The 13,723-nt window shown below is 37.6% G+C and overlaps 1 protein-coding gene across 1 annotated transcript in view; it reads left to right on the forward strand.

The window, feature by feature from the left end:
* Positions 1–2,148: 2,148 nt before the first annotated feature.
* RANBP2 (RAN binding protein 2) overlaps positions 2,149–13,723 on the forward strand; it is a gene marked incomplete at its 5' end in the record, with an annotated part of 29,943 nt that continues 18,368 nt past the window's right edge. The window contains 18 exons of the mRNA XM_010178719.1: positions 2,149–2,216; positions 2,694–2,805; positions 3,733–3,885; positions 4,709–4,939; positions 5,374–5,519; positions 6,887–7,079; positions 7,825–7,915; positions 8,761–8,970; positions 9,487–9,665; positions 9,759–9,934; positions 10,248–10,371; positions 10,749–10,910; positions 11,239–11,376; positions 11,467–11,613; positions 12,106–12,267; positions 12,348–12,431; positions 12,957–13,095; positions 13,267–13,364. Coding sequence (XP_010177021.1) covers positions 2,149–2,216; positions 2,694–2,805; positions 3,733–3,885; positions 4,709–4,939; positions 5,374–5,519; positions 6,887–7,079; positions 7,825–7,915; positions 8,761–8,970; positions 9,487–9,665; positions 9,759–9,934; positions 10,248–10,371; positions 10,749–10,910; positions 11,239–11,376; positions 11,467–11,613; positions 12,106–12,267; positions 12,348–12,431; positions 12,957–13,095; positions 13,267–13,364 — 2,613 coding nt within the window. The remainder of the gene's footprint in view (positions 2,217–2,693; positions 2,806–3,732; positions 3,886–4,708; positions 4,940–5,373; positions 5,520–6,886; positions 7,080–7,824; positions 7,916–8,760; positions 8,971–9,486; positions 9,666–9,758; positions 9,935–10,247; positions 10,372–10,748; positions 10,911–11,238; positions 11,377–11,466; positions 11,614–12,105; positions 12,268–12,347; positions 12,432–12,956; positions 13,096–13,266; positions 13,365–13,723) is intronic.

Below are 13,723 nucleotides of genomic sequence, written 5' to 3' on the forward strand. Positions count from 1 at the left end.
GAGGCCTGGCTGCTGCGGCTCCCCGCGCCGTGCCGGGTGCTGCGGTGCCAGGGCTTGGTCTGCTCTGCCTTTTCTCACCCCTGGCAGTAAGAGGAAAAAGTGGTTATGGTGTCTCTCGGGGGGGTATTTCTGAGCCTCTATTTACTGAGGGTTTCTTTACTTCGAGCTGAGGTAGAGGAAGCTGCTGTGAGGAAAGGCATGGGGTTTTGCTTACTGAAAGTGCTTTCCCTAACCAGGAGCAGTGGTTTACCAGAGCTGTGCCCCTGCCTTTTGTACCTAGTAAGCCATAGTATAGCTTTAAAGAGCTCCCCAGCTCAGTGAGTACAGCATTCTTCAGTTTTGTGAGAGCGTAGTTCCTAGGTTTTCTGAGTTTCTTTTTCTTAGAACAGTAAATAACTGAAATAGGGAACATGTGAGACACTTTCGGTTTTCTTTTATGTGCTGTGTGTTTAAGATTCTTGACTGTACGACTGCTTTGTTAAATAACAGTATTGAGAGTGGGAGAACTGGGAGAGAATAAGTTTCCTACTGTATTTTAGTAACTGGACAGAGGTACAAAGACCTCTGCATGGTTGGTTACCTTTCCATTTTACGTGGAAAATGGTACAGAGATCACAGCAGTCTGATGCAGTTTATGGGAGCTATTTAATCCTGAAAGATCCTGTTCTGCTGCTCTGAATTGATTTTATTGCAGAGGTAGACTATTCAGCAGTTGCAGGGCATGAATGCATCCGTGTGCACCATTATGCAGTAGGGTCTTTATGCGGGGCCTGTGTACATCGTCATCATTTGTACCTTTCCCAGCAGCAACAAAGCTGCCCTGTGACTTTGCTTAATTGACTTGGGTGCTGTTTAAACCAAACAGTGTCAAGTGTATCACGACCAGAATCGGAGATGCTCTTTAATTGTTTTGATGTTCCTAATGTGTTAAAAAAAATAATAAATAAAATTCCTCTTCTTCTGTTGTGCGTGAGGCCAACTGGTGCATATTCAGTATGTTTGTTTTTTGTTTTTTTTTAAAATAATGTCTACAACTAATTGTGTAGCACAGTCAATGGTGGAAATAGTTACTAGTTTTCTTGTTGTGTTGATTTTAGGGGTGGGCACTTTATAACGCTGTAAAGCGTTTATTTTGAGGGTTTTTTTTAATCTGTGTGGAGATGCCAAGTGTGACTCCACTCTTGTATTTCAGTGTCTTTTTTATAACGTTTCAAAAATACAGACTGAAGACTTGATGTATCTCAGGAGCCCTGGTTCTAAACCACTTTTCAAACTTTTGCCTGAAGAGCAGGGGTGGGAGAAGGAGGGAAAACTGGTAATTCAAGTGTATTCAGATTGTATACAGTTGTTTGGAATCACAGATGTCACCAGTCCCAGTATGTTTCGGTTCACAAGCAAAATCTGCTTTTGAACTGATACTGGGAGCTCTAACTTTAAACTTCTGTCTGGTTTACTTCTACCTTCAAGATTTTCCTTGTGACTTAGTTCTTTAGCTGATTCCTTTCACTCTTTACTTCTGCTATCTTGCCCTCTGCCTGCTCTGTGTGTTTCTTTTTGTTCTGCTTTTGTTGCTTCCTTGTTCTGCCCACCAAAAATACCTTTGGAGATGTTTCGCCTTTTGCCTATGGAGTATGTATGTTCAGGTTATCTTAGGCTGGCAACAGCAAAAATAAACTACTGCAGAAATATATTTCTTACCCAAACTGAGAGCAACTTAGATAAAAAATGTTTTTTCTTCAAGCATATTTAAACAGTAGTGTCTGATGACTGACTACAGCAAGGCTAGAAGGCAGCTATCTCTTGATTTGTAGGAATTTTTTGTTTTCTTTGCTATACTGCAACAAAAGAGACTAGATGTAGCTTCCACTTCTTCCACTCTTTAATCAGAAGTGTTTATAGAATGCCACATGTGTCAGGGCTTCACTTTTAATCTCTGTTTTGCCTAGTAGTCTTTGCTGATTATAGGAAAAACTCTTAGTCTTTTCATTCTTAATCCTACATCTTTCAAAAACAAACTCTTAAATATGAATGGATTTGAGCTGAAATCTAGTTATCAAATTCAGTCATTCAAAAGTATTATCCATTGCTGAAGAGAAGGATCACCCTACTGTACGTTTAAAGTGTCTGTCATGTTTTTTTCTCCTTCAGAAATCGATGAAAGGGTTCCTCTTTGCTAAGCTGTATTTTGAAATAAAAGAATACGAACTTGCTAAAAGGTAACGTGTTGACGTATGTTTGTTTTTCTCTTCTCTAAAGCGTATGAGAAAAGCTAAATGAATATAAAGTAGATCAGAGAAACTAAGATCAATATTATGCTATCCTAAAGTAGCAGTAAATGTGGATATTGAGTGCCATTTAAAGCTTATAAAACAACAACTTAAAAGAAGCTTCTGTGGTACTTAAAAACTTACCTGGTTGTAATGGCTTTTTTTCTTATTATATTATGTAGTACTTACTGTTTCTGCAAACTACTATTGTTTTTTTTTAATAAACAGAAATACTTGTTGGCAAGTAAATAGCATCTGTGCATGTAAAACAATGTTGCTTCTTACCTTGACTGAACCTTAAAGTATCTATAACAAAATGTATCTGTACTTTCTTTGTGGTAGATGAAGTTATCATTGTAGGTAGGGGGAGGAAGTATTATTGAAAAATATTGATCAAGTAGCTGACTTATTTTTTCTCCTCCATAGGTATATATCTACATACCTCAGCGTACAAGAGAGAGATCCCAAAGCACACAGATTTCTTGGACAGATTTACGAAGCTGAGGATAATATAGAAAAAGCTGTTGGGTGTTATAAAGTAAGTACTACACTGATGCTTAATGTCCTGCTTTATTCCTTTGTAAATGGACTTTTGAACTAATTCCATGCTGGACATTCTCAAACCTGTAGAAGACAATGTGATTTTTTTCTGAAAAAAAACCAAACCCAAAACAAACAACAAAACCCAACTGTATTATTTGTGCACATTTGACAGTGAAAAGCATATGAAGCACGGCAGAGGAGATTCTTCACTTGATATCACTTGCTTCAGTAATATCTTTTGAAGTTGGTAATTTATTTCTTTCTGGACTTGATCTTTGTGCTGCCTGCTGTTAAATTCTTCCCATGTCATACATTGCTTTTTGGACTAAGGATCTGTGACTTTTGTAGAATTCCTTAACGTGGACTGTGATGACAACAGGAATCTAGTTCCTACTAGAAGACTGTTGGCCTAGTGTGTTTTTTGGTTGGTTTTGGAAGGAGAGGGGACAGAAGGGATGGGCAAATCTAACTTTGATTAGGCAAGCGTGTAAATGTCAAATTGCCAATCAAAATGTCTTTGTTCTGGTTTTGGGGAGGGAGATGATGTGCTTAGTATTCTGATTGCCAACGCAACTCCATGAAGTGCTATAACACTTCTTAAACTGTGTATCTTAACTATTTTTTTTTAGGTGTCCACACCTGGTTAGACTAGAGGTCCTTATAGTCCTACTGCCTGTGTGTAGCGGCAGGTAGTGGTAGATGCGGAGGAGACAGCTTTTGCATTATTTCTTATGCTTTTGACCAGTTGTATCTGGGCACTGTAAACTAGTGGTGACATTTAGATAGGCTTTTCTTAATATACTGGTAGATCTAACTAATTGGAATATTTGAGTCTGTTTGTGGGGGGATAACTTTCTTGTTCCATATGGATTGTAAGATTGTTACTTTTTTTTTCCTCCTCTGTGTGCATGGGAAAAACTAGCGTTCTGTTGAGTTGAACCCAACACAGAAAGATCTTGTATTGAAGATTGCAGAGTTGTTATGCAATAACGACGTTACGGATGGAAGAGCAAAATACTGGGTTGAGAGAGCTGCTAAACTCTTCCCTGGGAGTCCTGCTGTTTACAGGTTGAAGGTAAATTCCAAATTACTTCTGTTTTGTGGCTTAAAGAAATTTTCAGCATCTGACTTGAGTGCTTTGTGCATGTCATCTCACTCAAAACTCTTCTGGCTAAATTATTTTAGAGTCTTTAATATTAAGACTATTACATGTTACTTTCTTTGCGGTCTGACATTTTTGTCTAGCTTTCAAGAAAGCTGCAGCAACAGCCTTTCGTACCCTTTTTTAATGGTTAAAAGTTAATCCTCTTAAAAAAATGCTGAGAAACTGCTAGCGATCGCATCTGAGAAGTTATTACTACATAGGCACTACCTGATCCTTTCTATTGTGTGACTGGCAGGAAGGTAGCAGGCCTGTGAACTCAGGCTTTCTTGCTCTACACTTCCTATATGTTTTTAAATCTGTATTACGACCAACTGCAGAATGTGAGAAATGCTGTAATTCTCAAGTACTGTGTAAGTGCTTTCAGCCATGCAATCTCACTTTTGCACCTATACATTCATTTTGTGTAGCTAGGCAGCAACAACACTGAAGTCATAAGGTGTCTGTTTTTTTTTTTAAGCAAGGTTGTCTATGGCAGGGTATGCTGTTATTGTACCAAATGGTTTGGCAACCATTACTTACTGTTGGTAGGAGACAGTTTCTTCTGAGGATTTTCTTCTATGATAGTTATCTCCCTTTTTAAATAATTGAGTATTTCATTAAACTTTATGTAATACCCAAAAGCTATTAAGAGTAATGTAGTCTATGTAGTGGAAGAAAGAAAGCTGGTACTGTAGTTGCTGAAAAGACTCATGTGGGAAATTAAGTATTAATATGTTGCCTTTATGTTTAACAGGAGCAGTTACTGGATTGTAAAGGTGAAGATGGATGGAATCAGCTCTTTGACTTGATTCAAGAAGAACTTTATGCAAGACCAGATGATATCTACATAAATATCAGACTAGTTGCCCTCTATCGTTCAAATAATAGATTAAGAGATGCTGTGGCCCATTGTCAGAAGGCAGAGAAGAAAATACCTTTGCAGTCAAGCTTGGAATGGTGTTCCTGTGTTGTAGAGACACTTGAGGTGTTTAATCATATTTTGATCCTGTGATAGTCTTCCATATAATTTTAATTGGTCTGTTTCTCTTAGTGTCATTTCTCTGACAGGTGTTTCTCAAGTGACTTGACTCCTTCAAATGCAAGTCTACTGAAACCAGTGGAATTACAAAATACTTCTTGGGGCTTTTTTAATTGGAATTTTCTCCCTAAAAAAACTAAACCTTATAGAGCTATTGAATTTCTAACTTTGAAAGTCGAGTTAGATATAGCAGTTCCATTAGGGATAAAATTGCTCACACATATAGTTCCCTGGAACTTTGCTGCTGAAGGATATGTTAAGGTCTTACCTTTGAAACTGGATTATGCAGTAAACGCTACTAATATGTTTTGGAGGAGTACTGCCCTTGCCTTCATGGAAGGATTACTGTTCCTTATCCTGTGATGAACTTTCTTCTTTAGGAATATCTGGAAACTTTACAAGACTTGGAGTCTGATAAAAATAACTGGAGAGCTATCAAGAAAGATCATCTGCTGGCCTACTCCAGCTTTGTCAAACTGACGCTTTCTTCTAGAGATGTTCAGGAATGCAGAGAAGCACTTGAAAGGTACTGTTTTAATTTTCCTGTAGTTAAGGAAAAAAAACCCTCTTAAGAACAGTTCAGGGGTTTTTTTTGTGTTGTTTTTTTTTGTTGTTTGGTGTTTTTCCTGGGTCACAGAACATCTGCAGAGCTTCTCTTTCACTCCTTAACTTGTGGATGGGAGAGGAGAGTCTCTGTACTAGCCCCTAAGAATGGTTCTGGCTGGGTTTCAACTGCAGGCTCTCTTTTGACTGGGATGCAAGGCTTGTTTGAATAGTCAGCAGGCAACTATGGAGAAGACTCATTGATGTCCTGGATCAGTTAACTTTACCTTCTTTCCCTTCAGTAGGATTATTCTGTTCTGCTGTTCTTAGACAATTGGCTAATTCAGATTTCCCAGACAATTAAAAAAAACCAAAACCACCCTAAAAACCCAAACCAAACACCTCTTGTGTATCACCTTTGTTATGGTTGTTTTGTTTGAAATTTAACACAACACATACTGGAATAATTGGGAATTTTATGTGCATAGTATAGTTGGGAGGGAGGAAGTGAGCCCCTTGTATTTTCTCTCATTCAGGGAAAACTGATGGTGTTACAGTGCCAGCTAAGCCAGCTGACTTCAAGGCCTATCATCTGAGGCATACCTAGAGTAGTACAAAACAATGTTTGTAGTCCATATGTTGATTAAGATCTGTGTCCTTTCTTTCTGTTATCTTCCTTTTCTTACTGGCTTTTATTGACTTGCCTTTGTTCCTCAGTTGTGCAATGGCTGTTATATTGTCATTTGTAAAACAATATTATTCTTTTTTCCTCTAACATTGACCAAAACCATTTTGGGTTTTCTACTGCCGTTTTTATAGAGCCTTTCAAGGTGATTACATCTGAAGCATCTGATCATGGCAATGCTAACAGCCATTATAGTTTTGTCAGATAACAGAAAGTGTGTTTTAACTGTTTTCTGGTAGGGGTTGTGTACTAGCCTAAAGCTACTCAGATTTCTTCAGTACTTCTGTTTTTAAGAGCCTGTCTAGCTGTATTTTAGGCCTTTCTGATGAATGAAGGAAAGGGAAGAGCAGAGTGACTGGTGCCCCCTGCATGTCTCTAAGTCAGCAGTAGTGAACAAGTTTATACACATGGTTTAGAAGAATAGTTTTGAAAGCAGCTGTGCAAAGATGTGCTGAAAGAGACTGTAAATATCTAGGTAATATTGAAAAAGTTTTAATTCAGTAAGCTAAGTCGAGAGTTTTGAAAGTTTGAGACCATTGTTGTACTTTTTAGTGCAATTTGGGTTTAAGCAACAGAGACAGTTACTAACCATTGACTCATCAACCAAACCGATGTGCTATAGCTTTTACCAGGACTCTGTTTAGAATGAGTCTTCTCTGTTTTAGTTTTGATCGTGTGCTTCAGTCTGTGAAACCCTATGTGAATGGGGCCGATGAGTTGTCTTGTACGTTTGTGGAAATGAAAGGACAGCTGTACATGCATGCTGGAACTTTGCTGCTGAAAATGGCCCAACACAGTGAGGCGCAGTGGAGAGCTGTGTGTGAACTAGCAGCGTTGTGTTACCTGATAAGCTTCCAGGTAAGTAATTTTTCAGTTTATGCCTTTAGTTGATTCAGTTGTTGAAATGTTCTTGCTGTACATGTGTTGAACTCCTGTATTCCTGAGATGAACTCGTGTTTGTGTGCCTAAGGAAACATTCCCTCCTCAGTCACCAAACCCTACTCTTTCACAATTCTTTAGAAGGTTTCAAATGATGTGAATAGGGTAAAAGTGTATCTTCAACTGTTTCCCTACCTGTCCAGAGTAGAAATATGATTCTTAAAGGCTAGTGAGTTTATTTTCTACATTATATTCCCTTTGCTGTAGTACAGCTGAACACATATGTTAAGTGTTAGGCTTATTGCTATAGGGAGGGAACGGGATGGACTGAACAGTTTGCATGTATTTGTTGTGTAGACAGCAGAATGAAAAAATAAAGCTTAATTCTTTGCCATATGAAGTAAAATTGATTGTCCTTGTTATGCCACTGCTTGCATTCCAGGTATTAGCTTGCTCTTGTGCACACTTAATGCTACTTGCAAGAGATAAAATTGTCCGCCTTGGGTTTTTGCATGGGTTCCTGCACCCTCTCCCATGTGTTCCGTGGGGATGTGTGACATGGTACCCTCAAAATTAACAAAGTTTTCTTTTTTATGTTTTTAATTTATGTTTTATATAGTTTTCAAATACTAAAAAGAACATTGTTTCCTAATTCTTAAGACTAATCTAAATTATCTGCTCTTATTGTGAAAAAGCTGTAATAATTCTCTCCTTACTTTACCAGGTTCCTAAACCAAAGTCAAAAATAATAAGAGGGGATCAAAGTGGACAAGATGTGCTAGAGATTTTGGCCTGTGATCGAAAAAGCCAGTCTGGTAATAAAAATAACTGCATAGTTCACTTCAATGTTATAGATAGTTACTTTAAGAGCTAAGTGGTTTGTTAAAGAACATATTTGTTAGCTTGAAATGTAATGTTAACGCTTTACTATGCAATAAAACCTTATAGGTTCTGACTATGTATGTAAAACAAAGTAAATGTAGTTTGATCTTGACACCTGAAGTTTCTTTCTCCTCTTTAGCATGCTAGTAGAGTGCTTTCTCTATTTTTTTTCAAGTGTGGTTGTTTTTCTTCCCTTTTGCCTCTCCAGCACACTAAGATAGAATTGACTTTTATGATCTCTCAACCTGCTGGAAATGGCTTCTGCCTGCTGATACTATTTTTCAAGTATTGTTAGCCTCAAGAATAAAAGAAAATATTACTGTTTCTCTGTCCTTCCATCCTCGTTCATCAGCCTTGCTCTTTTTGCTGCTAAGTATAGACAGTTTTTTCAGTTTACAAACTCTTGCAGGGCCTAGGTGAAAACAAACCCACTAGACTTCAGGTTCAATTGTTTCAGAATGGATTTTGATAAGACAGACTACTTGTAATACAGCTACTTATTTTAAGGACAGTTGCAATGCCCCTAGAAATAATAGTGTGTTTTCCTGAAGAACTAGATTTAGAGATGCCTTAGGATTGCTGTCAGTAAAAGCTTGGAAAGCCTATTTGCTGAAACACTGACCTAATCACAAGGAGAGCTTAATAATCTGTAGGTTTCATAAGGGGAAATCCTGATTCCTGCACAGCCTTTAGTAGCCAGAACAGTCCAATGTATCAAGTATTACTTTTCCTTATGTTCACTGCCGTATTTATGTGAAGTGATATTTTTGTTTTCTAGGTCATATGCTGCTGAACTTAAGCCATGGCAAGCAAGACTTCTTTAAAGAAATTGTCGAGTCTTTTGCAAACAAGAGTGGTTTGTTTACATTGTTTGATAGCCTGTTTGAGAGTGGCGCTTCTAGAGAGAGATCTTTTATTGGCACGGATGATATTGGAAATGTCAGTACACAAGCACCAGTGCAAGTGGAACTTAATAAGTACGATATTGGTAAGAGGTGTTACTTTCTGAAACTCAACACAACTTTATGTACCAGAAGCTCTTCTACTAATACTTCATATTGCAACAAAAGATGAATACCTAGAATACCTGTCCAAAGTTGCCCTAATGTCCTAAGCAAGACTTGGACTTTATTGCAAAGTAAAGAAGTGCTTTTTTGAATAATTCCTTAAAGGTTTTGGAGAATTAAATAGGTTGACTAAAAATAGTCACCTATTGGTCTGAATATGGTGAGGATGGAAGTGAAATGAAATCTGAGAGTCATTCCCTCAGAAACTTAAGGGGCTGATGGCTTGAGCATTCACATTAACTGTCTACTTGATATGTTTGGCTAATTTTAATTTTGTAATCTTCCGTAAGTGAAAGTTGGAATCTTGATGCTCATTGGTCAGCAGAGTATCTCTGGCAGCTCTGTCAGAGTGAAACGTGAAACCCAGCTTTGGTCAGGTACAAATCTTGCTGACTTGTAGGAAGTTGACATCTGCATCCAACTTTGTTTTTGCATAGGTGCTGTTCGAATGCACAATGGCAGTCTCCAGCACCTTGTGTGGCTTGGCTTGCAGTGGAACTCTATGTCAGTCTTACCCCCAATGCGCAAATGGTTAAAGCAGCTTTTTCACTTGCCCCAAGAAACATCAAGGCTTGAGACAGATGCTCCTGAATCCATTTGCTTATTGGATCTTGAAGTAAGTGAACTTTCACAGTTCTTAGATATACTATACAATTTAAGGGTTTTTGGTGTTTAATACCTTTTTATTTATTTATTTTTACAAAACCAGGTATTTCTACTTGGGGTGGTATTCACTAGCAACTTACAATTGCAAGAGAAGTTTAATTCTCACTATGGCACGCATCAGCCTCAATTCTTACCGTTGCCAGTGTGCAAACAGCTCTATACCGAAAAGCAACGATCGTGGTGGGATGCCGTCCGTACTCTTGTTCAGAGAAAAACAACGTAAGGCTTTTTCTTTTTGGAAATGTTTATTGAAGCCTTTAGCAGCTATTTCCACAGCAGCTTGCTTTGGTCCCAGTAGATTATTGTAAAATTACATTGCTTTTTTGACATATTTTGGACATTGAAGCTTTGTTGTAGTAGGGACTCGGTATGCTTCAAAGACTTCTAGAAATGGAATTTTCATTTCTAACGATGCATTTTTAAACTAGGGGCAGATTAGAACTAAAACTGTGGGCTGTGTTCATCAAGTAAACAGAATGTGAACAGATGAAAAACAGAATACTAATCAAGGAATGTTTCTTCTGATATTCAGACCAGGAACAGCAGCAAAACTGAGGCTTATTGTGCAGCATGGAATAAATACTCTGCGAGCACTGGAGAAGCATGGCCTTCAACCTGCCTTAATTATACACTGGGCAAAAAGCCTGCAAAAAACAGTAAGCTGAGATGATTTTAAAATATGTAGCAGCCAAGGTGTTTTTTCTCTTTTATTTTTCCAAACTATAAATAGCCTGGAGGAGGGGAGGGGGTGGATATTGAGTGAGACTGCGTTATTGAGAATTGCTGTTTTATTTTGTCAAGCAAATTTTAGCTTTAGTCAACCTATAAAACGCTGTCTTTAAACTGTAGTGTTATTTTCTACAAGTATGTAGCTTTACATAGCTCTTGAGATAAACCTCAGGACATTTATGTCAAGTGTCGGAGAAGCACTCTTGGAGCTTTTCAAGAAAACGGGAGAAGGATATGTATGAAGAGCATTTTGTCTTCAATTTGTTGAAAGTAAAGTGTGCTGCTATTTCCTTTTTTTCACCAGGGCATTAGCCTTAACTCCTTTTATGACCAGAAGGAATACATTGGACGAAGCGTCTACTACTGGAAGAAAGTTTTGCCTATGCTGGAAATTATCAAAAAGAAGAGGAGTATTCCTGAACCTACTGATCCTTTCTTCAGACACTTCCATAGTGTAGACATTCAGGTACAGATGATTAAGCCAAGGTTGAAGTAAGAGAGGCTCTATGTTGGAAACTTACATAGTTGGGGAGGGGTTTCTCTGCATTGTAGAGCTCATGTTGTTATTACTGTTGTCCTGTTAATGATGAAATTTGGTAGTATCAGCGTCTGACAAAGGGGGAAGAGTATCTTTCCTTACAACTCTATTCTTACCTTTACAACTCTCTATTATTGGAAGGCACTGAACACCCTTAGTACCAACTTTAAAAAGCATTTTCCCAGTATTTTAGGGATAAAATAATGGATGAGTAATTCCACGGTTAGATATGAGTTGTCTTTCACTTTCTTTTTAGGTCTTTCAGGTTGCGGGGTATGAAGAAGAGGCACGTATAGCATTTGCAATGTTGGATGCGGTTGATGGCAAGACTGATGATGCTTTACTAGCATTTGAAGCTATTAAGAATGTGGTTTCGTACTGGAATCTTGCCGTGGTAAGTTTAAAAAATTGCATAACCCCAAAATGCTTTGCTTTATTTGGTTGCTTTCTGACTGATCCTAATTAATGGTGTTCTGTTCTTTAGATCTTTCAAAGAAAGGCAGAAGAGGTTGAAAATGATGCCACACTGCCAGAAGAACAAGAAGAACACAAAACTTATCTTCATAAATGCAAGCATTATCTAATGAAGATTATTGAGGAAAGCTCCTCAGATATGTCAGTAGCTGAGAAAGTAAGTAATTCTTGCTTTAAAAACGTCTGTGAAGAGATGCAGTGGCTTTGGTTACTGTTTCAAAATGAAATTATTTGCATTTACGTTAACTTTTTCAGACCATTAACTTTGCGTTAAGGCAAGTTAAACTTGTTTCTTCATTCAAGACCAATAACCTGCTTAACACCAGTGGGTTGATTAAACTCTGGACAACTTCTGTAACCTACCAGATCATGCAATATTCTGACTACTCTGTGGATAAAAACTATAATGTAAACAAATTACTTTTGACGCTGTCTTTTTGTAGAGACTGATAGTTTGAAAACAAATAGAATTAATGTTTGTGTGAATTGTTTTCTTGCGTTGCTCTTAAAAGATCTAGAGCTTTGCTGACAAAAGCAGTATTATTTGTGATGAAAGCCCTGTGAATTGTTCAGCCAGAATCCTTTATGTAGTCTGTCTTGATCTGAGGGAGAATTGCAATCGTGATTCATGTTTTGAATAACTTTCTAGCTGCCAGTGTCTGTTGAAACTGTGAGAGAAATGCTAGATGCAGTGATCCAGGAACTTGGCGAGAATGGTGAAGAGGGAAGTCTTGCCTTCAGAAATGGTCTGTCACGAGCTGTAGATTCAGAGATGAAACATTCCACCCCATCACCAACTAAGAGCTACAAGGTATATTAGCCAGCTGTTATTTTGGGGAATTGTTATGTCTGAATAAAAATTCACAAGATTCAATTAACTTTTTTTCCTAGTTTTCTCCTAAAACTCCTCCTCAGTGGGCAGAAGATCACAGATCTATACTTCAAATGATCTGTCAGCAAGTGGAAGCTTTAAAGGTAAACAATTTTGTCACTGTATTCAGTAAAGAACCGTTGGCCTTTTAGTTACAGTAAGGACTTTGTGATAATAGCATGGGCTGGCTTACAGTTCGTAGACTACTACTTAAATCAGTGGAATTATCTTCTGTGAACATCTACCTAAATTGAATGCAAGAGTAAATCTTTTTGCTTAAAAACTCTTCTTTGGGACTTGGGTGCGGAGGTAATCCTTCTAAGGACTGCATGCAGAAAGAGTTCTGCTTTCATCAGCTTGGTTCTCATCAACTTGAGTGGCTCTGGTTTGTGTTTTTTTTGTGTTTTTTTTTTTTTGTTACTTCTGAGTTTAGAACACAATTTTAGTACTTTGTACTGCATGGGCAGATCATGGATGATTTTAGTAGGTCACTCTTTTTTTTTTTTTTTTTTTCAAGCTTGAACATGCTTTTAAATGGCAAAAGGGTAGGGATCATTCCTTATGTTTTCTTCTACAAATACCTATGTAACATACACTTAATACTCTTGATTGGCACACTGTCTTGACAGAATGAAATGCAAGAAATGAAACTTAATAATTCCAACTCAAATGCGTCATCTCATCGGTGGCCTGCTGAAAGCTATGGAACAGAAACAATGTCAGAGGGTTATCAAAGAGCACAAAATCTTCATGAAGCACCATTAACAGGTAAGTTGCTGCTGAATTTTTATTTAAACATTTGGCTAAATGAAGTAAGAAGAAACAGTTCTGAAAATATTGCAGAAGTTATTTAGTGATTCACAACTCAAAACTGATTGCTTGGGACAGTCCATTCAAAACAACAACAAAATCAACTGTTTTCCTGCTGTTCTTTTTTAGTTGCTACCACTGGCCCCTCTGTTTACTACAACCAGTCACCAGCCTATAACTCTCAGTATCTTCTCAGAACTGCTGCAACCAATGTAACACCAACAAAGGTGAGAACAAATCTATCCGCTTAAGCACTTCCAATGATCTACTGAAAGTGACTGCTTTTGATTCTGTATATAGTTGGATGGTTACCTATGTGGTATTTGACAAACTTGGACTGCTAATAATTTATCTTTCTGCCCTATTTTTGGGATGTGGGGCTTAGGAGGAAAAGGCAGCAAAATGTCTGTAATACATTAGTATGTGTCTCCTACAGGGTATGTGTGATAGTGCCTAATTTTTTATTTTATTTTTACCCCAAAGTAGTATGGCAAAATAGAATGAGGATTTCAAGGTTGAGGTTTTTTAATTTAAAAAAACAAAACAAAAAAAACCCAACAAAACCAAAACACAAACAACAAACAAA

The sequence above is a fragment of the Mesitornis unicolor genome, unplaced genomic scaffold (assembly GCF_000695765.1).
Source record: "Mesitornis unicolor isolate BGI_N332 unplaced genomic scaffold, ASM69576v1 Scaffold45340, whole genome shotgun sequence".
Taxonomy (NCBI): Eukaryota; Metazoa; Chordata; class Aves; order Mesitornithiformes; family Mesitornithidae; genus Mesitornis; species Mesitornis unicolor.